This window comes from Bos indicus, chromosome 21 (assembly GCF_029378745.1).
Source record: "Bos indicus isolate NIAB-ARS_2022 breed Sahiwal x Tharparkar chromosome 21, NIAB-ARS_B.indTharparkar_mat_pri_1.0, whole genome shotgun sequence".
Lineage (NCBI taxonomy): Eukaryota > Metazoa > Chordata > Mammalia > Artiodactyla > Bovidae > Bos > Bos indicus.
Genome location: NC_091780.1, coordinates 56,662,110 through 56,689,037, shown reverse-complemented (window position 1 = coordinate 56,689,037; position 26,928 = coordinate 56,662,110). Strand labels below are relative to the sequence as shown.

Genomic DNA, 26,928 nt, shown 5'->3' with positions numbered 1-26,928 from the left:
CCAATACTTTGGCCACCTGATGCAAAGAACTGACACATCGGAAAAGATCCTGATGCTGGGAAAGATGGAAGGCAGGAGGAGAAGGGGACGACAGAGGAGGAGATAGTTGGACGGCATCACCGACTCAATGGGCATGAGTTGGACCAAGCTTCAGGAGTTGGTGACGGACAGGGAAGCCTGACATGCTGCAGTCCATGGGCTCACAGAGTCGGGCACGACTGAGCAAATGAACTGAAATGAACTGGACCATCAGGGAAGTCCCCACCAGTCACTCATTGTTCATCCAGCACATTTAGGTGACACTTCTGTGCCCTACACTATGATGTCAGGTGCTGCAGGGAGTAAAAGATAGGTAAAGGTCCTTGCCCTGGAAAAGTAACACATGAATCCAGAGATTTCCAAACAAGGAAGTGCTCTACTTAAGGGTCAAATGAGAGAGAAAGTATATGTGTGTGTGTGTGTATGTGTGTGTATGTGAAGTCACATACACACAGAATCATTTGATCCTTAAATACAGCACATTAGCTACACACTTTATATAATACATATTTTTAAAGCTTTAGAGTCTGAAGTCCAGAGTTAATCTAGACTCGATACTTGAGTAACTACTGCTTGTTTGACCGTCAATATTTTGAGCTGTAAAACTAGGATAAAAACAGTTACATCATAATTGTGAGGCTTAAATGGGATGACTCACGTGAAAGCTTTGTGTAAAGAGTACAGAACTCTGCAAACATTTGTAATAGAATGAAAAATTACTGAAGTGAATAATCCAGGACTTTTAAGCAGTGTTTATCAAAGTGTGTTTGCTGAGACATTGAGGCCCCAGGATGCTAACTAGCATTTCTCAAGAAGAGAGTTGGTGTGGTCTGGAAGGAAGGCAAAAACTTTACACTCTTAAGGTTTCTACCTGGAACTGAGAATTAAATTGACACAGATAAACAGGAGCAAAGCACACTGATTTTTTTTTTACATGTTCATGGGCATACCCATAGGAAAATGAAGACCCAAAGAAGCAGTTAGAGCCTAACATTTAGTTATACATTAAATTGGACACAGAGCAGTAAGGAGCAAAAACGGGGGGCAACAAAGGGACTTGAGCCAGGGCAATTAATAGTGGAGAATTGAATATAAATATAAAGGTTACTTTAAAAAGGTTTCTTTGTGTAGACTTCCCCCTTCCTTGACTCTCATCTCTGGTGATAAGCCTTTTTCTTTCCTCATGATATAGGGAGGACATTGTTCACTTGGGAGTTCTATATCCTGCTTTCAGAAAGAAAAAGTAAGTTCAGAGTACCCTTCTTCCAACTGCTGATTCTCAGGTGCCTCAAAATAACAAAGTATCCCAATATTTTGGGGTGGCATATTCTGCCACTCCTCGAATCAAATAACTTGAGAAATACAGGATGATACAAAGTAAAGCACAGTTCTTAGGCCTTGAAAGCCCTGTCAACTCAAGGAGAGAAGCTATAGTCTCTCTTTCCCCAGATTAATTTGTTCTCAGGATCAAGGCATCCTCCTCCCCACCCTAACTCCCACTCTAGCAGCTAGATCCTGGAAATGAACAGAACCCATTTTCAGAAAGACTACTCTCCAGAAAGAAAATGATTACCTTAATTCGACGTTTTTGAACTGTGGTGTTGGAGAAGACTCTTGAAAGTCACTTGGACTGCAAGGAGATCCAACCAGTCAATCCTAAAGGAACTCAGTCCTGAATATTCATTGGTAGGACTGATGCTGAAGCTGAAACTCCAATACTTTGGCCGCCTGATGTGAAGAACTGATTCATTGGAAAAGGCCCTGCTGCTGGAAAAGATTGCAGGCAGGAGGAGAAGGGGATGACAGAAGATGGGATGGTTGGATGGCGTTACCGATTCAATGGACATGAGTTTGAGCAAGCTCTGGGAATTGGTGATGGACAGGAAAGCCTGGTGTGCTACAGTCCACGGGGTCGCAAAGAGTCAGACACAACTGAGCGGCTGAACTGAACTGAACTTCAATTTATAATCCATCAGCCTCTCAAAACTTAGCCGTTCATCAACAGATAATCTAGGAATTCATTCAACAACTTTCCAAGAACAGAGATTCCCAGAAAGGAAGGCAAAAAAGAAAAGGGCCAGCCAACTGTGCCAAAGTGTGCCAGATGGGATTCCAGCATAGAATGGGGCAGGACAAGTAGTGGATACCTCTGGGATTCCTTCCAAGGTACCTGCTGCTGGTAAAGTAGTATATGCATGCTCAGTCATGTCTGACTCTTTGCAACCCCATGGACTGTAGCCTGCTAGGCTTCTCTGTCCATGAGATTTCCGAGGCAAGAATACAGGAGTGGGTTGCCACTTCCTTCTCCAGGGGATCTTTTCAACCCAGGGATGGAACCCCTGTCTTCTGTATTGCAGGCGGATTATTTACCGCTGAGCCACCAGGTAAAGCAGTAGGAAACGTAAAGTCATAAGTGAAGAGTTGTGAGCTGATTCTCATTGCTTTAAATAGGATATAAACACTAAAGACCAGTAACACAAACAAAAGTTTCTTGGCTTCCAAGAAGTTTCTCTACTTGCAGAAGTATCTTCTGGCAAGAGAATTTGCTCCTTCCTTCCCTATTCAGGGAAGTTCATCAGGCGAGTGGCATTCCCACTAAACACCCCTGTCTTTTACTTCCCGTCTGATCCTTCAACACACTCCAAACCCTGCCTGGCTTCATCTTGCTGCTATGTCACTTCAGTCGTGTCCGACTCTGTGTGACCCCATAGACGGCAGCCCACCAGGCTCCCCCATCCCTGGGATTTTCCAGGCAAAAACACTGGAGTGGGTTGCCATTGCCTTCTCCAATGCAGGAAAATGAAAAGTGAAAGTGAAGTCGCTCAGTCGTGTCCAACCCTCAGCGACCCCAAGGACTGCAGCCTTCCAGGCTCCTCCGTCCATGGGATTTTCCAGGCAAGAGTACTGGAGTGGGGTGCCATTGGCTTCTCCGTGGCTTCATCTTAGACCCTTACAGAGGGTGTAGCTGAGAACTGTGCTGGGAGAGGCGAGGAGGGAAGGAGCCTAGGGCGCAGGCACCTGGCGCTCAGGTGCAGGGACGGACGGCCACGCCCCATGCCTCACGGTCCGCGCGCACCTCTCGTCGGGTGGGGCGGACCTGAGGGGGCGGGGCGGAGCGGACCTGGAGAGAGGGCGGGGCGGTCTTCAGGGGACGGGGGCGGGGCCTCAGGGCGCGGTAGCGCGAGGTGACCTGAATCACGGTTCCCGCGGGCGGCGACGCCACAGCGCCCACTACCTCGAGCAGGTAACCAGCCGCGGCCGCGCGGCACTGCCTCAGCGGCGTGTGAAGCAGGGACTCCCCGAGAGCGAAGCGTGGAGGCCGCGGGGACGCGGGGGGGGAGAGAGCCAGGGGGCTCAGGTGTGGGGTCCCGGGCGCTTCCTCGGGTAAGCTGTGTGGCTTCGAGCGGCCGTTGCTGGGCCCACCGGGTGGGACTCTCCGGCGGCTGAATAGCCCCCTCACCCGCAGCCTCTGGAGGCTGTGTGTGGAGCAATTGTTTTGTAGGGTTTGGTCTCCTTTAACTTTAAAAAAAAAAAAAAGTCGCACTATTTCAGTACAAGATTCTCCTCAGCGACGCCTGCTCTTCTCGGGCCTGAGGGAAGTTTCCTCGACAACCGGAATCTCTGAGGCCTGGAGGGCAGAGACTCGCCCTGTGGAGCACTGGGTCCGCTGGGTTCACGGGTCTCCTCGTTGGGACCCCCGGGCCGGACGGAGGGGAGACCCCAGCCCTGGTGGAGCCAGCCGCGCGCCCCACTCCCTGCCCTTGGCGCGCGCTTCTGACCACCGGCTCTGAGAGCAGGGGCTGGGGAGGGCTGGGGTGGCCTCTGGGTTAAGAGGGAAGAGAAGGCTTTTCTTTTACCTGGAGAAACTGATGAGAACTGGTTAGAGAATTGTTTCTATCTGTGATGTTTCTGAAACTTTTTGAATCCGCGGAGGAGTGGTAAATACCACTTTGCTTTGAATTTTGGAAGATATGAATTATCTACCTGGCTAGTCGGACACGACTGAAGCGACTTAGCAGCAGCAACAACAGCAGCAGATTTTTAGATTTGGCTTCTGTCTCCTCCAGTTTTTTTTTCTTCTTGTTTCTTTACTATGATTTTCTTTAAATCAAGAAAATACTACCCATGAATCGTGGCTATATGGCACACGCATGGTAGGTATAGGTAAAATAAATGCCAAGACAAAAAATGCTGATTGATTCCTTTAGAACAGGGGTCCCCCCACTTATGAGATTAATGCTTGATGATCGGAGGTCTAGCTGATGTAATAATAATAGGAATAAAGTGCACAATAAATGTAATATGCTTAAATCATTCCAAAACCACCCGGGGCACCCCCCTGGCTCCCCTGCCCCGCCTCCCCCCACACACACCACCTCCTTGGAAAAATTCTCTTCCACCAAACTGGTCACTGGGGCCAAAAAGTACCAAAAAGTTCGGGACCCCTACTTTAAAATACAGCATGTAAAAGAATTGCTTTCATTTTTAAAATATACTGAAATATACATAAAATATATGGCAAAACCAATACAATATTGGAAAGTTAAAAAATAAAATAAATAAATAAATGGAGAAAAAAAAAATGTACTGATTTTTCCTCCAAGTAGGCTGTTTGATAGAGGTGTTTTCCCTGATTGCTGCTGCTAAGTCACTTCAGTCGTGTCCAACTCTGTTTACTGCTGTAAGTAGCCTGGAAATATTAAGAGTTAACAGTAACAACACTCCGTACTTACCAGTTCAATATTTTGATATGTGACTTTTTCAAAGTTAAAAATTGCTGTTTCTGGAAGAAAATATTGATTGCCTTTGAGAACTGGGATTTGAGGTATTTTATCATGTATTTTGTAGCTTTTGCTAATGACTTTGAGTGTGGAGGAAAAAACTTTCATAAAAATTTGCTCTTTTTTTAAAAGCTCTTCAAGAAACAACAATTTTAAGTTCCTCTTGTATTTTATTGGCTCCACTTGAATTACAATTGTGTATTCACAAATAAAACTAACAAACTGAGGGACTAATTCAGGTTGAGAGAAAATGAGCTTGTGATTCTTGTAGGACCTTCTGCAGAGCTGTCTAGTTGGCAGTTAGGTATATTGGTACAGGGATTTTCTAAAGTCAGGATCAGAGTTGTGAATGTTGGAAACCACCCATGGACTTGTGATACTTAATCTTGTGAGAGTGGAAGAAATGATTCAAGTAAGTAGAATTAAAAAAAAAAGAGGAAGACCAAGGATGGAAAATATCAGTACTTAAGTGATGGGTAGAGACAGCCAAGGAGACCAAGGAAGCAGTTCAGGAAAGAAGGAAGCAAATTAAGACAGTGGTCTCATAGAAGCCAGGAAAGGGAAGAGTTTTAATAAAGGATAGAAATCTATTTTAGAATCAAATGAAATAGAGGAATCAGGAAGATAGGAACTGATAAAGTGCCTGTTGGCTTTGTTAGTTAGAAGGCTGTCGTTGAACTCAACAAGCATAGTTTAATATTGGGTTGGCCAAAAATTTTGAGATTTTCCATATCTTACAGAAAAACCTGAAGAACCTTTTTGGCCAACCCAATAAAAAGATAAGGATGGAAGCCAAATTTGAATGACTTTGAGGAGTAAATAGAAGATGAAGAAATAAAGATAGTGAGTGTAGAATCCTTATTTTGAGACACAAAGATTTGAAGAAGTGATAGGGTAGTAGAGTATAGGGGAGTTTATGGTCAGATTGGAAAGAATATAAGGCTAATAGGATACATTTATATTAAAGAGCATCTCCCAGCATGGTTCCTGTCTGCTGGTTAAGTAGTAGCTGAGAGCAAGTATCTGAGCATATTAAATAGAAAATATTTAATCCCCCCAATTCAAATTATGAACACTATTTTAGTGGTATTTTCATCTATTGAGTTCAGATGTTGTCAGTGTTAAAGTCACACTTTAACAAACTGTTGAATTGTATTTCACCTGAGTTCCAGTATTTAGATGCTCCCAACTTAGCATCTTAAAAAAGCAGAGACATTACTTTGCCAACAAAGATTCATATAGTCAAAGCTATGGTTTTTCCAGTAGTCATGTATGGATGTGAGAGTTGGACCATAAAGAAGGCTGAACGCCAAAGACTTGATGCTTTTGAACTGTGGTGTTAAAGACTCTTGAGAGTCCCTTGCTCCTTGGAATCACTTTAACATTCTTGCCTTGAGAACCCTGAGTAGTATAAAGGAAATCAACCCTGACTATTCATTGGAAGGACTGATTCTGAAGCTGAGCCTCAAATACTTTGGCCACCTGATGTGAAGAGCTGACTTGTTAGAAAAGACCCAGATGCTGGGAAAGATTGGAGGCAGGAGAAGGGGACAACAGAGAATGAGATGGTTGAATGGCATCACCAACTCAATGGACATGAGTTTGAGCAAGCTCTGGGAAATGGTGACGGACAGGGAAGCCTGGCGTGCTGCAGTCCATGGGGTCACAAAGAGTCAGACACGACTGAGTGAACAATAACTTTTAAGTCATGTGATTTTTCTAGTGTGCATCTCAATGACTCTTCTAAAAATCTTATGTAGGTATCAGACATTTTGGCTGAATCAGAATTCATGAGGCATATACCAGTTAGGGCCTTTGCTTCAGTTATTATCATGCATTTAAGGGAAAATGCTCTTAGATGAAAATTTCTGAGTTTAACTTCAGTCTTCACTGAGAGTTTAAATTTTTTGTTCAGGCAGTACTTTTATGTGTATTTTTCTTAGGATATGAAAAAAGTGGCTAAAAATGGAAAAGGCAAACAAGTGTTGATAAGTATGTGGAACAACTGGAACTCTTGTACTCTGCTGGTAGAAGTGTAAATTGATGGCAGTATCTACTAAAGTGAAGTGTATGAATAAGTTACGCCCAAACTATACCTGACAAAACTCTAGAAACAACAAACTAAAGTAATAGAAAACAATCAGTGGTTACCTGAGGGTAGGGGGCAGCAAGGGAAGGAAAAGGGGATGGATGTAAAGGGGGTAACTTTCAGGCATGGCAAATTTATTCATCAGTCAGTTCAGTTCAGTTGCTCAGTTATGTTCGACTCTTTGTGACCCTTGAAATGCAGCACGCCAGGCTTCCCTGTCCCATGACTGTATTAATGGGTATGTTCATTTTCTTGATTGTAAAGATGTTTCCGCTTCTGTATACATATGTCTGACTCATGTAATTGTACATTTTAAATATGTGCAATTCACTTAAGTCAGTACCTCAATAAAACTGTTAAAAAAAAAAAAAGAGTAAAAATAGTAGAATGGGAATTCCCTGGTGATCCACTGGCTAGGACTCCGTGCTTCCACTCTAGCGGGGATGGGTTTGATCCCTGATCAGGGAACTACAACCCTGTAAGCTACAGGGCAGAGGCCAAAGCCAAAACAAAACAAACTAGAGAGTAGAAGAAAAGACATCATTTAAGTATGTTTATTTAAGTACTGTAGTTATCTCAGGATTATGGAGTTATTGTTAATTTTTATTTTCTTCATATAGTTTTCTGTATTTTCATAATTTATACCACAGCCATGTGCTTGCTTAATTTTTAAATGAAAATTATTTCATGTGTGCAAAGTAGTACTTTTGATACATCTACATGTTTAGAGACTACAGATAAAATAGATGCCCTGTACCTATATCATGCTATAGACTAATACATATTTTTTTAACCATAATTGTATCTTTCTTCTTGATCATGTCTTTTGCTATGCTCCTTGAATTTTTGTATAGTTTTACTACATAAGTAGGTATTCATAAGTAATGTACTTTCAGTTTCATGTTTTTGGGGAACACAAAATTGTATTTATGAGAGTCATCTATGTGGTGTTATAGTTCATTTCCTTTTTTTGCTGCATAGCACTCCACTATATGAATTTACAACTGTTTATCCATCCTCCTGTTGATGGATATTTAGGGTGCTTTCAGTCTTCATATTAAAATCTGATTTTGCTTTTTGCCACTAAAGCTATTTTGTTATTACAGTACCTATTCATGTTTCTCTGTGTCCATGTGTAAGAATTTTCTGTGCTTTTTTGCCTCAGAGTAGAGTTGTGGATCTTCAGATTTGCTAGATAATACTGAATTGCTTTATAACAGTTCATACTCTCACAAGCAATGTGTTAAGTATTCACGTTCCCTTTCTCAACAACATTTGAGACATTTGTACATTTGTAATAATCTGAATTTTTTTCTTTTCAACCATCTGGTAGGTGAGAAATGGTGGGATTTAATTTACATTTCCTTAATTATGGATGTGTGGAATGGCTGTGTTTTTTGCCTGTTTTTAATTTTTTGTCTTTTAAAAGTTGATTTCTGGCGTATATATATATACATTTTCTGTATACTAATCCCTTATCAGTTATGCTTGTGGCAAATATCTTTTTTCTAGTAAGTAGCTTGTCTTTTCGGAGAAGGCGATGGCACCCCACTCCAGTACTCTTGCCTGGAAAATCCCATGGACGGAGGAGCCTGGTGGGCTGCAGTCCATGGGGTCACGAAGAGTCGGACACGACTGAGCGACTTCCCTTTCACGTTTCACTTTCCTGCATTGGAGAAGGAAATGGCAACTCACTCCAGTGTTCTTGCCTGGAGAATCCCAGGGACGGGGGAGCCTGATGGGCTGCCGTCTGTGGGGTAGCACAGAGTCAGACACGACTGATGTGACTTAGCAGCAGCAGCAGCAGCAGCTTGTCTTTTACTTTCTTTATAGTGGTTTTTGACAGACACATTCATTTTGTAGTTTAACGTGGTTAAATATGTCAAGCTTTTCCTTATGGTTTGCTCTTTCGACATCTTGTTTAACAAATCTTTCCTTTCCCCGAAACAGATACAGTCTGATGTTTTCTTCTAAAAGCTTTAAAATGTTGCCTTTCATAGTTGTGTCCTTAGCCCATGTGAAATTAATTTTTGTGTGGTGTGAAGTAGGAATCCAGTTTCATTTTTTTTCCATACAGGTAATCTGCTCTTCCCAGCATCATTTATTGAATATTCTGTTTTTCTTTTCAATAATCTGTAAGTGTCATATGTCAACTTTCCATACATATGTTCACATGTTTCTGGGCTATCCTTTTATTGGTCTCTTTGTGTATCCTTGCTGCAGTCTTACTTTTACTTAGTTATATAAAGAGCCTCCATACCTAAAAGACAAGTCACTTATCCATGCTTCTTTTAGGACTCAAATTAAAGTTTAATGGTTTTTCTAAAGTAAACTTTTCATCAGAGTATATAGAAATATGTTATTTAAGTCTTAAATATCTGCTGTAGTCACCCAAGGTCACAAGTACTTCCGAAGCTACTTTATTGTGGATTATATTAGGCTGTCTTTAGTTTTTGCAAATCCTGTCCTAACTCACTGGAGTTAACTTTAACTTGAAAAGTAAATATTGGATTTTTACTTTTGGAATATAGTTAAGGCCTTTGGAAAAACCTTCACACTGAAAATAGCTAAGAATAGCTGTATTAAAAAAATTTTTTTTAAGGTACTTAGGATTTTATATGCCAAAATCTAAGAGAAAGCTGGAAATCTAAGACTGTAGGAGCCCTTGAGCTTTATTTGCTTTGAAGGTAGTTTCTAAACTGGGGGAATTTGATTAGATTTGAATAAGAATTTGGTAGATTTGTAGAGTTTGAGGCATAGTTAGAAGTCAGTCCAGGGCTTATTCACGGTTAGCCAACAAGAGACTTCTGCCCATAATTCTGGGATCCCAAAGGTCTGTGATGTCATGGAAAGGATGAAACTTCCTTCAGGGATCTGCAAGGAAAGTTGTCTCAATGCCAAGTGAAACAGAAGGGGGAAAAAACCTGTCCTTGGGCAGTTAAAACTACCAGATCACGGGGGAAGTACACGTCACTTTGGTGGTCTAAAAAAATTTCAATATGTAAATTTTAAAAATCTTTTTTCTTTCTCTCTCTCTCTATATATATGCCGTAAAATTCACCCTTAAGAGTGTATAATTCTGTGGATTTTCATATATCCACGAAGTTGTACAACCATCATCAGTATCTTAATTCCAGACCACTTTTATTACCTCCAGAAAAAAACCTTATACCACTGATAGTCATTCCCCATATTCTTCTTTTCCCCCAACTCTTGGCAACTTCTAATCTACTTTTGTCTCTGTGATTTGCTTACTCTGGGCCTTTGATATGAATGAAATCATATAATATGCCTTTTGTGTCTTATTTCACTTAGCATAATTGTTTCAAGGATTATTCATGTTTACTGTAAATCAGTACTTTATTCTTTTTAATGGCTGACTGATATTCCATTGTATGGATAATACCACACTTTGTTTTCCCATTCCTTGGTTGTTGGTTATATCTACTTCTTGGCTCTTACGAATATTTGCATGCAGGTTTTTGTATGGAAATGTGTTTTCCATTCTCATAGGAAATATATTTTCATTCTCCACTTACCTACAAGTATGAATTGCTGGGTCATATGGTAATTCTGTATTTGTTTTGAGGAACTGCCAAACTGTTTTCCAAATCAGCTACACCTACCAACAACGTATGAGGGTTCTAGTTTCTCCACATCCTCACCAATGCTTACTTTTCTCTGTCTTTTTGATTATAGCTATCTTAGTGTGTGTGAAGTGGTATCTCATTGAGGTTTTGAATTGCATTTCCCTAGTAACTGATGATGTTGAGCACCTTTATGTGTGTTTATTAGCTGTATTTTTCTTTTCTTTTTTTTTTGAGAAATGTTCACATCCTTTGCTCATTTTAAAATCAAGTTATATGTCACGGCATGAATTTAAAATGATATGTACAAATGCAAATTCTCTGTAGGAGTATACTTTCGTCTTTGGCTTAAAAAATTTCTACCAGTTAAGTTTTGAGGTCAGTGGATAATCTGTAAAAGATAACCAACTGGAAATAAGACAACCTGAGCAAGAATCAGCAAAAACAGTGGACAATTAGAGGAAAACTTGAAAATGCTTATGTATTGTAATTACTAATTATTGATTATTAAACTAACCCTGATGGGCTCTATTTAAGTAAATAAAAGTCACAATTGAAAATACATGCAGGGAGCAGGAATCTGAGAAGGTACCAAATTGGTTGAAAAAGGAACTGAATGTAATTTCTGTTAATGAAAAATGCAGTAATAAAAACTCAAAACTCATTTGTTAAGTTTAACCACAGATTAGGCAATTAGGCAAATCCCAAGAGAATGAATGAATGAACTGGAATATAGATCAGAGTAAATCATTCAGAATACAGCTCAAAGATACAGAAATGGAAGATATGAAAGAGATTAAGATACATGAAAGTTAGAATAATCAGAACGAGAAGTTAAGAAAGTTTAGTGAATGGCGTTCCTGAAAGAAAAGAAATATAGAATGGGCAAAAACCGTATTTAAAGAGATAATGAATGAGAATTTAGTACTGGAAAGTCTACCAGTACAGGTGGAAAGACGCCAATCCACAGATTAGTTATTAAAGTATACCCAATTGTTTATGCATCTGTTGATGGATATTTGATAATTTCTATGTTTTGGCTGTTCAAATAGAGCTTCTGTGAACACTAATGTACCAGTCTTTGTATAGATATAAAATTTCTTTTTTCTTGAATAAATACCTAGGAAAGAAATGTCTGGATCATATGGTAGCTGTATGTTTAACTTAAACTGCCAAACCATTTTATAGTCCCACCAGTTGAAAATGAGAGTTCTATTTATTCCACATGCTTGAAACGGTCAGTCTTTGCAATTTCATTATTTCTAACAAGTGTATAGTATTATCTCATTGTAGTTTAACTTGCATTTCCTTAATGAATTATGGTGTTAAATGTGTTTTTAATGTACTTTTTTGGCCACTTTGGCCATTTTTTGTGGAGATGTGTCTGTCCAAATCCTTTTTAAAATGGATTACTTTTCTTTTTATTATTGAGTTGTAGTGGTTTTAAAAAATGTTTTGTATTGGATGTATGAGCCATTTTAATATGACGTGCCTTGGCATAATTTTCTTCATAGTTTCTAAGCTTAGTGTTTGTTGAGTTTCTTAGACCTGAGCTTTGTATGTCTCATATTTGGAAAATTTTAGTATTATTTCTTAAAAAATTTTTTTCTGCCTCCCCATTACTGTCATGAATTTCAATACATGTATATTCAGTTCAGTTCAATTCAGTCGCTCAGTTGTGTCCGACTCTTTGCAACCCCATGAATGGCAGCACTCCAGGCCTCCCTGTCCATCACCAACTCCCGGAGTTCACTCAGACTCACATCCATCGAGTCAGTGATGCCATCCAGCCATCTCATCCTCTGTCGTCCCTTCTCTTCCTGCCCCCAATCCCTCCCAGTGTCAGAGTCTTTTCCAATGAGTCAGCTCTTCACATGAAGTGGCAAAAATATTGGAGTTTCAGCTTTAGCATCATTCCTTCCAAAGAAATCCCAGGGCTGATCTCCTTCAGAATGGACTGGTTGGATCTCCTTGCAGTCCAAGGGACTCTCAAGAGTCTTCTCCAATACCACAGTTCAAAAGCATGTATATTAGGCTTCTTGAAATTGTTTCATGGGTCTGAGATATGTTTTTCATTTTGTTTTTATTCTTTTTTTTCCTTTTTGTATTTCATTTGGGGTCTCATTGCTGTGCTTATTGTTGCTTTTGCAGTATCTAATCTGCTGTATTAATGCCATCAGTATTTTTTCCATCTCAAACACTATAGTCCTCTTTAGAAGTTGGTTTGTGTCTTTTTTTGATTCTTCCAAGTTTCTACTTAACTTTTTGCACATATAGAATCACTTATAACTGTTTTGAGGTCCTTAACTGTTCATATCTGTATTGGTTCCAATTGATGGATTTTTCTCTGCATTATTTTTTTCCCTTTCTTTGTATGAAGGTAATTTTTTATTGATTGCTACCAGAGATTGTAAATTTTACCTTTTGTGATATATATATTTAGGTTTCTATAATTATTTTCTGCTTTGGAACATAGTTAAATTTCTTAGAAATAGTTTGATCCTTTTGAGACTTGTTGTTAAGATTTGTTAGGTCAGACTAGTCTTTAATGTAGGGCTATTTATTCCCTACCACTAAGGCAAGTCTCTCTGAGTCCTCTATTCAGTATTCTGTGTGAGGTTTTTCCAGTTTGGTTGGTGGGGATAGGCATTATTACTGACCTTAGTAAAGGTTGTTATGGTCTTTGTAACATTTTTTGGTGGTCTTCCTTCAGTCTTGTGTAGTTTCTCTATATGCATGCTCTGATCAGTACTATACTGAATACTTAAGTAGGACCTTCCACTGATGTTTGTGCTTCTTTCTGTGTACCCGTCTCTGCTCTCCAGTAGTCTGTCATAACAAACTAGCTCCATTATTCTTATTTGTATAAGAATCCCTCTCTCATCTCCAGTTCATTTTGGATGGTTCAAGGCCGTGTAAACTTTGAAAACTCTTCTCCCAGAAGCAGTAATCATTTTTAACCAGTCCCCTCACATTCCCCTCATAATTAATGTAAAGTAGTTGCAAGTTGACAAGTCCAGAAATGTAGTTTGATGGGCATGTTAGGAGTTTTTATATAGTGTTAGTCACTCAGTCTTGTCCGACTCTTTGTGACCCTGTGGACTATAACCCGCCAGGCTTCTCTGTCCATAGAATTCTCCAGGCAAGAATACTGGAGTGGGTTGCCATTTCCTCCTCAAAGGGATCTTCCCAACCCAGTTTTTATATAACCTAGTTATTCTACATTGTTTCATTGTCTATCAACTACATATTTGCTGAGTTCCTGTTGTATTCCCAGTATCATACAAGGTTCTGAGTGTTAAGTAGAAAAGTGAGTACAATATTGTTTCTGGAAAGTTTTTATTCTAGCAGGGGAGATAGAACAGTTGTCATGAAATGTCATGAAAAATGTAAAACTTAAAAAAAAATTCACTAGATGTTTAAAGATGAGAAAAATTAGTATGATATGGCATGTCAGGGAATGCATCCTCTAAACTGAGACTGAGAAGGGCCTTTGAAAAAATGTATAAATTAAAAAATAATAATAAATTACAAGATATAATGGGAGAAAAGGTGCCATTTAGCCAAATAAATTTTATGGGCATACACTTAATAGAAGTTCAAAATTTATGAGGAAAACTATAAAAAACTCCCAAAGATACAAACATAAACTTGAACAGGTATTTTGAATCAGAAGACTCTACATCCTAAAGATGTCAGTTTTTTTCTAAAATAATATATAAATGTAACATGATCTCAATAAAAATATCAGACTTTTAATTCCTAGGTCTGGACTAATTATAAAGTTTATTTGTAAGAACAGACAAGTAAGCATAGCTAGGAAAATTTTGAAATTGAAGACTAGTAAGAATAGAAGTCTAGCTTTACTGGATATTGAAACATAAGCCTTATAATTTTTTTTTTTTTTTGGCTGCACTGGGTCTTTGTTGTGGCATGCAGGCTTTCTCTCGGAGAAGGCAATGGCACCCTACTCCAGTCCTCTTGCCTGGAAAATCCCATGGATGGAGGAGCCTGGTAGGCTGCAGTCCATGGGGTCTCGAAGAGTCAGACACGACTGAGCGACTTTACTTTCACTTTTCATTTTCATGCATTGGAGAAGGTAATGGCAACCCACCTGGGTGTTCTTGCCTGGAGAATCCCAGGGACGGGGGAACCTGGTGGGCTGCCGTCTATAGGGTCGAACAGAGCCGGACACGACTGAAGTGACTTAGCAGCAGCAGCAGGCTTTCTCTAGTTGCAGCTGAGGGCTTTTCTTGTCACAGAGCATGGGCTTTAGGGCACATGGACTCAGTAGTTGTAGCACATGGACTTAGTTGCCTCACAACATGTGGGATCTTAGTTCCCTGACCAGGGATTGAACCTGTGTTCCCTGCATTGGAAGGCAGATTCTTAACCACTGGACCACAAGGGAAGTCCCATAATTTTTAAAATGTGGTATTGGTTCAGGAATACAAATCAATTGAATACAAACTATAAAACCCAAGCCCAGTGGCATGTGGAAATTTAGTCTGTAATAAAAGCAGCATCCTAAAATCAGTGTAGAAAATATGGAATCTTTAATTTTTAATTAAATTTTAATTTTTAATAAGTGGTGTTTGTGATACTAGGATAGTCAATTGAGAGAAGATAGGATTGGATCCTGTTCACACACTACTGGGATGTACAGTATTCACACACCCGTATATGTATGTATGTTTGTATATATGCCTGTTTATATATACACATACACACTCCCACTTCTGTTTTTTGCATAGCAGAAAACACCATCATCAAATTGAAAAGACAGTGACAAACTGGAAGAATGTTTTACCACTTACATTATGGACGTTGCATTAGTCTTTCAAATATTTATCCTCTAAAACTGAGGAAGAAAAGGACTGGTAATTATATAGAAAGATGGACAAAAGATAATGAACAGTGAGATGAATTAAGATTTGCCACAAGCTGATGCTGAAGCTGAAACTCCAATACTTTGGCCACCTGATGCGAAGAGCTGACTCATTTGGAAAGACCGTGATGCTGGGAAAGATTGAGGGCAGGAGGAGAAGGGGATGACAGAGGATGAGATGGTTGGATGGCATCACCGACTGACTCAATGGACATGGGTTTGAGTAAACTCTGGGAGTTGGTGATGGACAGGGAGGCCTGGTGTGCTCTGGTTCATGGAGTCACAAAGAGTCGGACACGACTGAGCAACTGAATTGAACTGAACTGATCATTGTTTAGTCCAGGTGGTAGGGGGTTTGTTATACAATTTTGTCTCCTCTTGCATACATTTGAAATTTCCCATGAAAAATTTTGGTTTAAGTAGGTGTAAATGAGAATGCATTTGGAACAAAGTCACTGAAGCCAAGGTGGGCAATTGGCTTTGTATACCATTTTATGTTTCTGGTAAATTTAGAATAGACTGTCTTTATTTCCAATAGATCTTATTTGTGGTTTAGTTAGCGTGTACGTGTGTGTGTGTGTGTGTGTGAGAGAGAGAGAGAGAGAGAGAGAGAGAGAGAGAGAGAGGAAGAATATGTGTTAGTGTATGTTTAAGACAGATTTTTCTGTTAGTGTACTTCTCTGCATTAAACTAACTCACAAAGTATGAAGTTGTTTGTTTATTGGCCCTCATAGGACCTTTGGATTACCAACAGAATTGATTTGGAAGAAGTGAAAATTTTCTCACACTTTTTATGAATGCCATATATTCTTGCAAATTTTATTTGGACATTGATTTAGATATATCAGCTGAAAGAGAAAATTGAGAGTGGAATTTTTTTCCAGATTTAACATTGAGATTGTTCAATTAGTAATTTTTAAGCATGTTATTTTAATAACTTAGAAGGATCCAAAGTTATATAGAATTATGTAAAGGAACAAAAAATCTATCTTCTCTAAACAATTTTTTTTTTGCTTTGGAGCACTCATAATGCTTTAGAAAGACAGATAATATCATTTATTTAATGATGCCTAATGACATTATGCATGATCATGTTAACTTGTATTCTATTCTTCCAACAGATTAATATTAAAATCGGAAGTTTGTATCTTTTGCTGGATATTGGAGATTTAATGTAATGGCAACAGAATTTATAAAGAGTTGCTGCAGAGGATGTTTCTATGGTGGAACAGAAAAACACAACTGTGAGTTTGCTTCTTTTTGACTTCAGCATTTATTTAATGCCTTTATTTGTGGCATTTTGTGATATAAATGTAAATGAGACATATTTTTTAACTTCATGAGGGGGTCAGAAACATAAATGTGAGGCACACTAGCTAGGTATGAAAGTACCTTGGAGCATAGGGGAGAGAAAGATGAGTTCAACATAGGAGACACTCTAGAACATTACCACAAGAAGATGGCCTGTGGTACGGAAGTTTGAAGTGGATTTTAGCAAGCCAAGTGGGAAGAAGGAAGTAAGAGAAAGTGAGGATTAGACATGCGTGTTATGGTGGATGAAATAGTGTGAGCAAAAGTAGGAAGAGAAGTATTTGGGGAATAACATACTCTGGCAAATGTTTTAACTTAAATATAGACAGTTTCCAGTTTATGAACAATGCTTTAAAACATGTCTTCCACGGATGAATGAGTGACCAATAGAGAAGAAACCTGTAACTTTATCAAGAGCCACACTTATCAAGGACTCCTGGAGATTTCCCTTGCTATTGCATGGGTTTTCTCAGCCCTTCAAGGTTATGACTGGAACTTTACTTTTCTTGGTTCTTTCTTATATTTCTTAGTCTAAAGCATAGATAGCTTCCTACTATATTTGAATATGAAGGCTTCTTTTTCATAATAAAATATTTCATAAATTCCAACAGAGTAGTAGTTGTGCTTTCATTCTGTCTATAGACAGTATTAATTATACATAAAGATTAGCTCTAGATGTTTCTTACTTCCTCATCCTAAGTCACACAGCCTAGGAATCACATATCTTTCAAGGTAATAAACAAAAGAGGTCACAGAAGCTAGCACAGAGGAGTTGATATTATACTAGGGTCAAAGTAAATTTTATTTTGTGGTTTAGTAAAGATTATTTTTGTAGACATGGAGACCTTTAGCTTCTTTTCAAAGTAGCTTTTGGTATTTAAGGCTGAAATTAACCATTAGTATTAACAATAAGAATTGTTTTGTTGACAGTATTTTATTTAAATGACTAGATGAATATTTATTTGAAAGCACTGTGAAATTAACTACAAATTTAACCTGTTTTCCGTCTATGAACTCTTTTGTGGAAATGAGATTCTTTAGAAACTGCTTTTACCATTATGATAAGTTAATACACTTTGGTAGTATATTAACTTCTCAAATATTGGCTAGGCAGAATTAATGTAGATTCCAGAGTGCTTGATAAGACCTAAAAGTAGTTTATGTGTCAACAGTTTCTTTTAAAATGGTTAAATAAGTACCAAAGCATATTAGGTTTAGATTATTATATGCATAAATCTCCATGCATATTTGTAATTTTTTCTTTTCTTTTCTCTTCTTTTCTATGCAGTATCTGTGGAAAGAGACTTTAAAGCAGCAGTATCACATAGTCAAAATACTACTATCTCTATACCCCCATTGACTTCTGTTTCTGTAAAGCCTCAGGTTGGCTGTACTGAGGATTATTTACTTTCCAAGTTACCATCTGATGGCAAAGAAGTACCATTTGTGGTGCCCAGGTTTAAGTTATCTTATATTCAGCCCAGGATGCAAGGAACTCCTTCACAGTTGGAAGAACTAGAAGGTAAACAATCAAATGGCAGGATTTAAAAATCAACATGCAGCATTTAAATGTTGTTATTGCTGTTATTTAATTTGCTCTTTTATATATATATAAAGATATAAAATATCTTTGTGTACAAATTTGACATTTCATTTTTTAAAATGTCTTGCTTCTTCTATAGAGGAATTCAGTGCACAGTGTTTTTGAAAAGTCCCATTATGATATCTGACACATTTGTGTGTAGAATTGGCCTTTTTTTAGGGCTTTGCAGGTGGCACTAGTGGTAAAGAACCCACCTGACAATGCAGGAGATGGGGTTTGATCCTTGGGTCGGGAAGATCCTCTGGAGGAGGGTATGACAACCCACTCTAGTATTCTTATTTAAAGGAGTAATATAATTTTAATATGTCAGTTAATCCTTCACACATTTAGAAAGAAAAAATAGAGAAATTATTCTCGTTTTGGTCAATAATATAGGAAATATTATGTTCTAAATTTTAGTGTAAAGAGAAATGAGGAAGCAATGAAGTAGTGTTCCTCCCTTCCCTTCTTTTTCGTTATTATACTTCTCAGTCTAAAAACACTTCCCAATCTAAACAGCCACTTGAATGAGGTAGATTCATTGGTTGAATTTTGGCTGATATTCTAGAGGCCAATGGACTAAGGAAGATAAAAGGAAGCAACATGTAACTTGTATTTTAGAAATAGTTTGTTTTAGTTCATTGAAACAGTCACAATGGTTTATTTCCCTAAAAATTTTATTATGGAAATTTTCAAACATGCAGAATAATTGAAAGAACTTAATGGTGAATGCCTGTATATCTACCATATAGATTCTGTCATTAACACTTTTACTATATATACTTTATCACATATCTATCTACCCATTTCCTTAACCATTAGTAATTCTTTTGAGGGTAGGGGGCGAATGCATTTCAGAGTAAATTGTAGACATCAGTACACTTCTCTCTAAATATTTAAGTATATATATATCATTTACTAGAGTTCAGTTATTTATAGTTTCCTTCTTTTGACATAAACTTTAAACAGAATTAACTGCCCACGTTGTAAGTGTATGTTTGTTGAGTTTTGACAAATGTGTATACCAATGTGATCCAACCTCCTGTCAAGATCTATAGTATTTCTCTAAGTACTTTTTCTGCCCCATCCTTTCTCTCTCCTTACGGAATACCAATTACACGTATGTTGGACCGTGTGATATTGTCTTATTTGTCTATGAAGCTTCTTTTTTTCCCCAATTTTTTTCCTCCTCTCTATTTTTTTTTTTAATGTAAAACATTTAATTTGTTGTTCTTTTGGGGCAATTTGATGCATCATCAGTGTATTACAACTGAACCACTAATCTTATAGTTTCGTCAACATTAGCTGGTTTGCTTTCATGACACTGCTGAGCAATCAGCTGTTTCTGCAGAGGTTCAAGTGAAAAGCCTTTTAAGAAGTGTGCAAGTTCCTTTTGTATATCTCCAAAAGGTTTACTCACTCTATTAGCTTTTCATCATTCACAGTATTTATCTTGTTAAGATTAGTGGTAGCTGGTTTTGCTTTATTTTTAACCTTAAAGCTTTTTTGGCTGGCTATTTGGAATGTTCCTGGACTTCTGCCCTCTTAGTTTGTTCTTGGCCATCGTCTCTGATAGCCTCGTGCAGCTGTTCAAGTTCCAGGTGACGCCATGTGCACGCATCTCCTCTGTATTCTTAAGGTTTGGTAATATTGACCTATTTTCAAGTTCACTGTCTCTCCTCCATTATTTCCTTTCAGCCATTAAGCCCGTCCAGTGAGTTTTTAATTTTAGATATATTTTTCCGTTGTAATATTTACATTTGATTCTTCTTTTCATAGTTTCTATTTTTCTGTGGTTTCTGCCCCCATCCCCAGTAATCATGAACCTATTTTCTTTTATTTCTTTGAGTTTTAACATCTTTGTGTACTATTCTAACATCTGGGTCTTCCAGATTTGAATTCTGTGGATTGTCCTTTTTTGAGAATGAGTCCCATTTCTTTGTATGTGGAGTGATTTTGGATTGTATTCTGGACATTGGATGTCATGTTGTGGAGACTCTGGAATCTGTTATATTACTCTTGACAGTTTTTTTTTCCCCCTTCCTTCCCTTCCTCCTTTCGTCCTTTCCTTCCTCCTTCCTTAACTTCAGCAGTTAATTAACCTGGTTGTACTGTGTGGCAGATTCTGTGCCTTTGGTGGCAGCTGCTATCCGAGCTTAGTACTTTTTTTTTTTTTTTTTAATCCTTATTGGGAGCCTGTATCACACATGTGTGGTTCAGGGATCAGCCAGATATTTGAGCAGACTTTTAGTCACAGAATTTGGGGTTTTCTCCTCTTCAAGATTTCCACCTTATTTCTAGCAGCTGTGGTTGCTCTATACTCTGCTCTATGTTCTTCAGGCCAGAAACACTGGATTTTCTACTGGAATTTTATCTGCCCTCCCCCCACCCCCCAATACAGTGCCAATTTTGGCCTGCCCAAAGGCTAAAAGTCATTAAAAACGGGTGTCCATTCCCCTTTGTCCTAAAGTGCTGTTTAGAATCCTTACTACTTTTTTTTTTCACACTCTAGTGCCTTCAGGGTATTTTGTTTGTTGTTTTGATTGGTTATTATAGTTATCTAGAGGAGAGTTGGACTTCCCAGGTGGTGGTAGTGGTCAAGAACCTGCCTGCCTAATCCAGGTGACCTAAGAGATGCAGGTTTAATCCCTAGGTTGAGAAAATCCCCTGGAGGAGGGCATAGCAACCCACTCCAATATTCTTGCCTGGAGAATCCCATGGACAGAGGAACCTGGAGGACTGCAGTCCATACGGTCACAAAGATTTGGACATGACTGAAGCGACTTAAGGTCTGATGCTGTAAAGAGCAATATTGCATAGGAAACTGGAATGTTAGGTCCATGAATCGAGGCAAATTGGAAGTAGTCAAACAGGAGATGGCAAGAGTGAACGTCGACATTCTAGGAATCAGCGAACTAAAATGGACTGGAATGGGTGAATTTAACTCAGATGACCATTATATCTACTACTGTGGGCAGGAATCCCTTAGAAGAAATGGGGTAGCCATCATGGTCAACTAAAGAGTCTGAAATGCAGTACTTGGATGTGATCTCCAAAACGACAGAATGATCTCTGTTCGTTTCTAAGGCAAACCATTCAATATCACAGTAATCCAAGCCTATGCCCCAACCAGTAATGCTGAAGAAGCTGAAGTTGAATGGTTCTATGAAGACCTACAAGACCTTTTAGAACTAACACCCAAAAGAGATGTCCTTTTCATTATAGGGAACTGGAATGCAAAAGTAGGAAGTCAAGAAACACCTGGAGTAACAGGCAAATTTGGCCTTGGAATATGGAATGAAGCAGGGCAAAGGCTAATAGAGTTTTGCCAAGAGAACACACTGGTCATAGCAAACACCCTCTTCCAACAACACAAGAGAAGACTCTACACATGGACATCACCAGATGGTCAACACCGAAATCAGATTAATTATATTCTTTGTAGCCAAAGATGGAGAAGCTCTATACAGTCAGAAAAAACAAGACTGGGAGCTGACTGACTCAGATCGTGAACTCCTTAGTGCCAGATTCAGACTTAAATTGAAGAAAGTAGGGAAAACCACTAGACCATTCAGGTATGACCTATATCAAATCCCTTATGATTATACAGTGGAAGTTAGAAATAGATTTAAGGGATTAGATCTGATAGATAGAGTGCCTGATGAACTATGGACGGAGGTTCATGATACTGTATAGGAGACAGGGATCAAGACCATCCCCATGGAAAAGAAATGCAAAAAAGCAAACTGGCTGTCTGGGAAGGCCTTACAAATAGCTTTGAAAAGAAGAGAAGTGAAAGGCATAGGAGAAAAGGAATGATAGAAGCATCTGAATGCAGAGTTCCAAAGAATAGCAAGGAGAGATAAGAAAGCCTTCCTCAGTGATCAGTGCAAAGAAATAGAGGAAAACAAGAGAATGGGAAAGACTAGAGATCTCTTCAAGAAAATTAGAGATACCAAGGGAACATTTTATGCTAAGATGGGCTTGATAAAGGACAGAAATGGTATGGACCTAACAGAAGCAGAAGCTATTAAGAAAAGGTGGCAAGAATACAAAGAAGAACTGTACAAAAAAGATCTTCATGACCCAGATAATCATGATGGTGTGATCATTCACCTAGAGCCAGACATCCTGGAATGTGAAGTCAAGTGGGCCTTAGAAAGTATCACTATGAACAAAGCTAGTGGAGGTGATGGAATTCCAGTTGAGCTATTCCAAATCCTGAAAGATGATGCTGTGAAAGTGCTGCACTCAATATGCCAGCAAATTTGGAAAACTCAGCAGTGGCCATAGGACTGGAAAAGGTCAGTTTTCATTCCAATCCCAAAGAAAGGCAATGCCAAACAATGCTCAAACTGCTGCACAATTGCACTCATCTCACACGCTAGTAAAGTAATGCTCAAAATTCTCCAAGCCAGGTTTCAGCAATATGTGAACCGTGAACTTTCAAATGTTCAAGCTGATTTTAGAAAAGGCAGAGGAACCAGAGATCAAATTGCCAACATCCGCTGGATCATGGAAAAAGCAAGAGAGTTCCAGAAAAACATCTATTTCTGCTTTATTGCCTATGCCAAAGCCTTTGACTGTGTGGATCACAATAAACTATTGAAAATTCTGCAAGAGATGGGAATACCAGACCACCTGACCTGCCTCTTGAGAAACCTATATGCAGGTCAGGAAGCAACAGTTAGAACTGGACGTGGAACAACAGACTGGTTCCAAACAGGAAAAGAAATACATCAAGGCTGTATATTGTCATCCTGCTTATTTAACTTATATGCAGAGTACATCATGAGAAATGCTGGACTGGAAGAAGCACAAGCTGGAATCAAGATTGCCGGGAGAAATATCAATAACCTCAGATATGCAGGTGACACCACCCTTATGGCAGAAAGTGAAGAGGAACTAAAAAGCCTCTTGATGAAGGTGCAAGAGGAGAGTGAAAAAGTTGGCTTAAAGCTCAACATTCAGAAAACTAAGATCATGGCATCCGATCCCATCACTTCATGGGAAATAGATGGGGAAACAGTGGAAACAGTGTCAGACTTTATTTTTCTGGGCTCCAAAATCACTGCAGATGGTGATTGCAGCCATGAAATTAAAAGACACTTACTCCTTGGAAGGAAAGTTATGACCAACCTAGATAGCATATTCAAAAGCAAAGACATTACTTTGCCAACAAAGGTTTGTCTAGTCAAGGCTATGGTTTTTTCAGTGGTCATGTATGGATGTGAAAATTGGACTGTGAAGAAAGCTGAGCACCGAAGAAATGATGCTTTTGAACTGTGGTGTTGGAGAAGACTCTTGAGAGTCCCTTGGACTGCAAGGAGATCCAACCAGTCCATTCTAAAGGAGATCAGTCCTGGGTGTTCATTGGAAGGACTCATGCTAAAGCTGAAACTCCAATACTTTGGCCACCTCATGCGAAGAGTTGACTCATTGGAAAAGACTCTGATGCTGGGAGGGATTGGGGGCAGGAGGAGAAGGGGACAACAGAGGATGAGATGGCTGGATGGCATCACCAACTCGATGGGCATGAGTTTGGGTGAAATCCAGGAGTTGCTGATGGACTGGGAGGCCTGGCGTGCTGCGATTCATGGGGTTGCAAAGAGTCGGACATGACTGAGCAGCTGAACTGAACTGAACTGAAGCGACTTAACACTGCGCATGCACAGGAGAGTTGGGTCTGGCAGAAGTGATAATTTTTTTTAAAGAAGCAAGGAAAGATGAACCCTGAGCCTGGCTTAGCACATATCAGCTTTGATACCCTGCTTTGCACATATCAGCATTGTCTCTCCAAAACAACCTAAAAGTTCTGATTTACAATATACCCTGATCAGTTGATCTTTCTCTTGTACTTGTTAACAGCATTGGGAGTAAACCATATAAATGGCCTTGTAATCTGTTTTATTCATATCATATATCATGAAATTTTTAATGGCTCAATAGTAAAGGATAAATCATATGAAAGTACTATAAAATTTATTTAATAAATTCTCTATTCTTAGACATTAGGGTATTTTATGTATTATTTTCATTATCAGAAGCTAAGTAAGAAATACCTACCTGACAGTATGTGGTAGTTTTTCTTTTGTCTTTTTTTTTTTTTCATTGTATTGCTAGAAAAAATTACTTTCCAGTTGGATGAGTGAGAAATTGGTTTACACTGAAATTATAGGCTCAATGAAGATGTGATAAATCCACCTGATTTTTAGCATATTGGAAATAAAATTATTTAATGAGTCAATAAAGCACTTTTGGTGCCTAATTATAGAAATCAAATATGTGTCTCTTATATGTATGTATGATTGTGTGAGTGCTGGGCTGATACAGAGATTTTGAGAAGATAGGGTGGACCACTATCAATAATGACTAAAATCATGTTTCAGATATTTGACATTTGTTACATTGCATTACGTACTTGCTGTTGGATCTGATTTTAACTGCAGCTTACTGCTTGGATAATAGAGATTGATTATTAATATTTTACTATATTTGCTTTATGACATGTCTATCCATTAAGAGAATGCATTTGAATAAATCCTGAAATTTTTAATTGGGCTTTTGAGAGGTATAAGCAGTTGTGCTACTTTACATTTAGTTCTATAGCACTGTGGTTCTGTAAATTGAGTTATTAATCTTGAAACTTTAAATATAATATCTTTTTAAGAGGAAAATTGGAATTCTTTATTGACTTACTTATAAAGGAAAAATGAAATAAGAATATTCATTTTTAGGGATAGCGTATAAAGGTAGAGAGTCATCTTTATGCTACTCCTGTTGACAGTGCTGTTCTTGTTACCATAAACAGACTTTTGTAGTAGTGTTTATATGCTGAATGATTTAACTGTTGGCCTATACGGTTTACAGGCTTCTTATAAGGCTCTCTGAGATCACACCTCCCTCTTGGCACCCCTCTGCCTATGTACAGGGCTTGGATTGTGCATATAGTTATTTGAACCAGAGTACAAGGATAAGATCTCACTTTAAAACCAAATATGTTATTTTTCTTTTCTGAACTCAGTGTGAAGCCACCTGTTTTATTGTTCAGCTTAATTCAGAAAATATTTGTTTGTACTGTGGTTTCCATTTTAGAAAATAATTAAAAGATGGTGATGATTTAAACATTTAAAAATTTTATGTCTATTAATTCTAATGTAAGTCTTAACTTTGAAAGGAATGTGATCTATTGTTTTACACTTTTAAAATTGTCAGATGTACATAGACAAAAGGAACAAAACAAATTATTTGTGATTTATTATAAAGTAAAATAGATATATGTAAAATATAAAAGTAAAATGGATGTATGGTCACCACTCAAGTAAAGAAAGAGAGTATTACCAGCAAAGCAAAAGCTTCCATCTTCCCCCTTTTCAGTCACTCCAGTTATTACAATCATATTTTCTTGCTGATTTTACTTTTTTAACACCTAAGCACATATCCCTAAATATTGTGGCTTAGTTTTTTCTGTTTCTGACCTTTATATAAGTGAAATTACATATTGTATATATATTCTTTTGTTATAGGTTAGTAAGTTTTTTTCCCCCTTTGCCTTGGGTACACCAGTTGTTAGCTAATAATTCCAAGAAAAGGATGTTGTAAAATTTTAGAAATACTTGCTTTCAGGATCTGCCAGAGCATCATTTGGAGACAGAAAGGCAGAACTTTCCAGTTCAGCCCAGCATGGACCCAGCTATGATGTATATAATCCATTCTACAAGTACCAGCACGTGTCACCTGATTTGAGCCGGCGCTTTCCTCCTCGTTCTGAAGCAACAAGACTATATGGATCGGGTATAAAAAAAAATTTTGTTTTTCCTCTTTGTCTTTTCTCTTGAACAAATGTAGAAATCAAATTAAATCTAAGATTCTGGAAGAAATGATTAATCTTATAATGAAAAACAATTTAATGAATGAAATGAAATGAAAAACAATTTAAAAATAAAGAGAAAAGCTGGCTTCAGAATTGATCTGATTAAGTCACATCATAACTTCTCTATGGTTTATATCTCATGTAAAAATTGAAAGATTAATGAGTTCTGTATATTGTTAGTTCTAAGTTCCGTTTTGTTTGTCCTATTTTTAAAGAAATATTTAGATTTTATACATATTTTATATACCATCTATCCATTCATATCTACAACAAGAATTTACTAACTGTATTTATTTTCTGTTCTACTCAGTGAAAGTGAGAAATTTAGAAACTAATGATGAGATTAGAAATGTAAACAAAAAAAAAAAATAGAAAATGCCTAAGTGATTACCAAACTTTTTTAGTTTACTATTTGAGACTGTATCAATTATGGACTATCTTGTACATATCTGACCCACAAAATTTTCACTGTTTTTTAAAAAAATATATGTAGCTCTCTCAACCACTAAATTCAGGGTGAGGTACTGAAAATAAAGTAGAAGTACTTATTTAAATATTTATTTCAGCACTGTGCTAGGCTATACAATTATTATTCAGAGTTTCATTCTTCAAGGATCTTATAGTTTAGAAAGGATACTAGAAATACAGACTAGAAATATAACAGTACATGGAATTCAATATTGATATTTTTAATATAATAAGTGCTCATTAAATAGTTGAATTGCTGTTAGAACAGATGACTTACATCCTCTTAGATTATTCTTCTGGATGAAGAATC

At 38.0% G+C, this 26,928-nt stretch overlaps 1 protein-coding gene and 1 pseudogene across 4 annotated transcripts in view; one reads left to right on the top strand and one right to left on the bottom strand.

Annotated features, from left to right (window-relative positions):
• Nucleotides 1-3,197: 3,197 nt before the first annotated feature.
• The window catches only part of TC2N (tandem C2 domains, nuclear), a 44,284-nt gene continuing 20,553 nt past the window's right edge, over nucleotides 3,198-26,928 (top strand). The window contains exons 1-4 of one of the 4 annotated variants that reach the window (XM_019983878.2): nucleotides 3,198-3,283; nucleotides 16,506-16,628; nucleotides 17,984-18,217; nucleotides 25,904-26,071. In XM_019983878.2, coding sequence (XP_019839437.2) covers nucleotides 16,562-16,628; nucleotides 17,984-18,217; nucleotides 25,904-26,071 — 469 coding nt within the window. In that variant the 5' untranslated portion in view covers nucleotides 3,198-3,283; nucleotides 16,506-16,561. The other 3 variants (XM_019983879.2, XM_070775559.1, XM_070775560.1) reach the window with 3 other exon arrangements.
• On the bottom strand, nucleotides 19,542-19,841 carry LOC109575629 (ribosomal biogenesis factor-like; annotated as a pseudogene).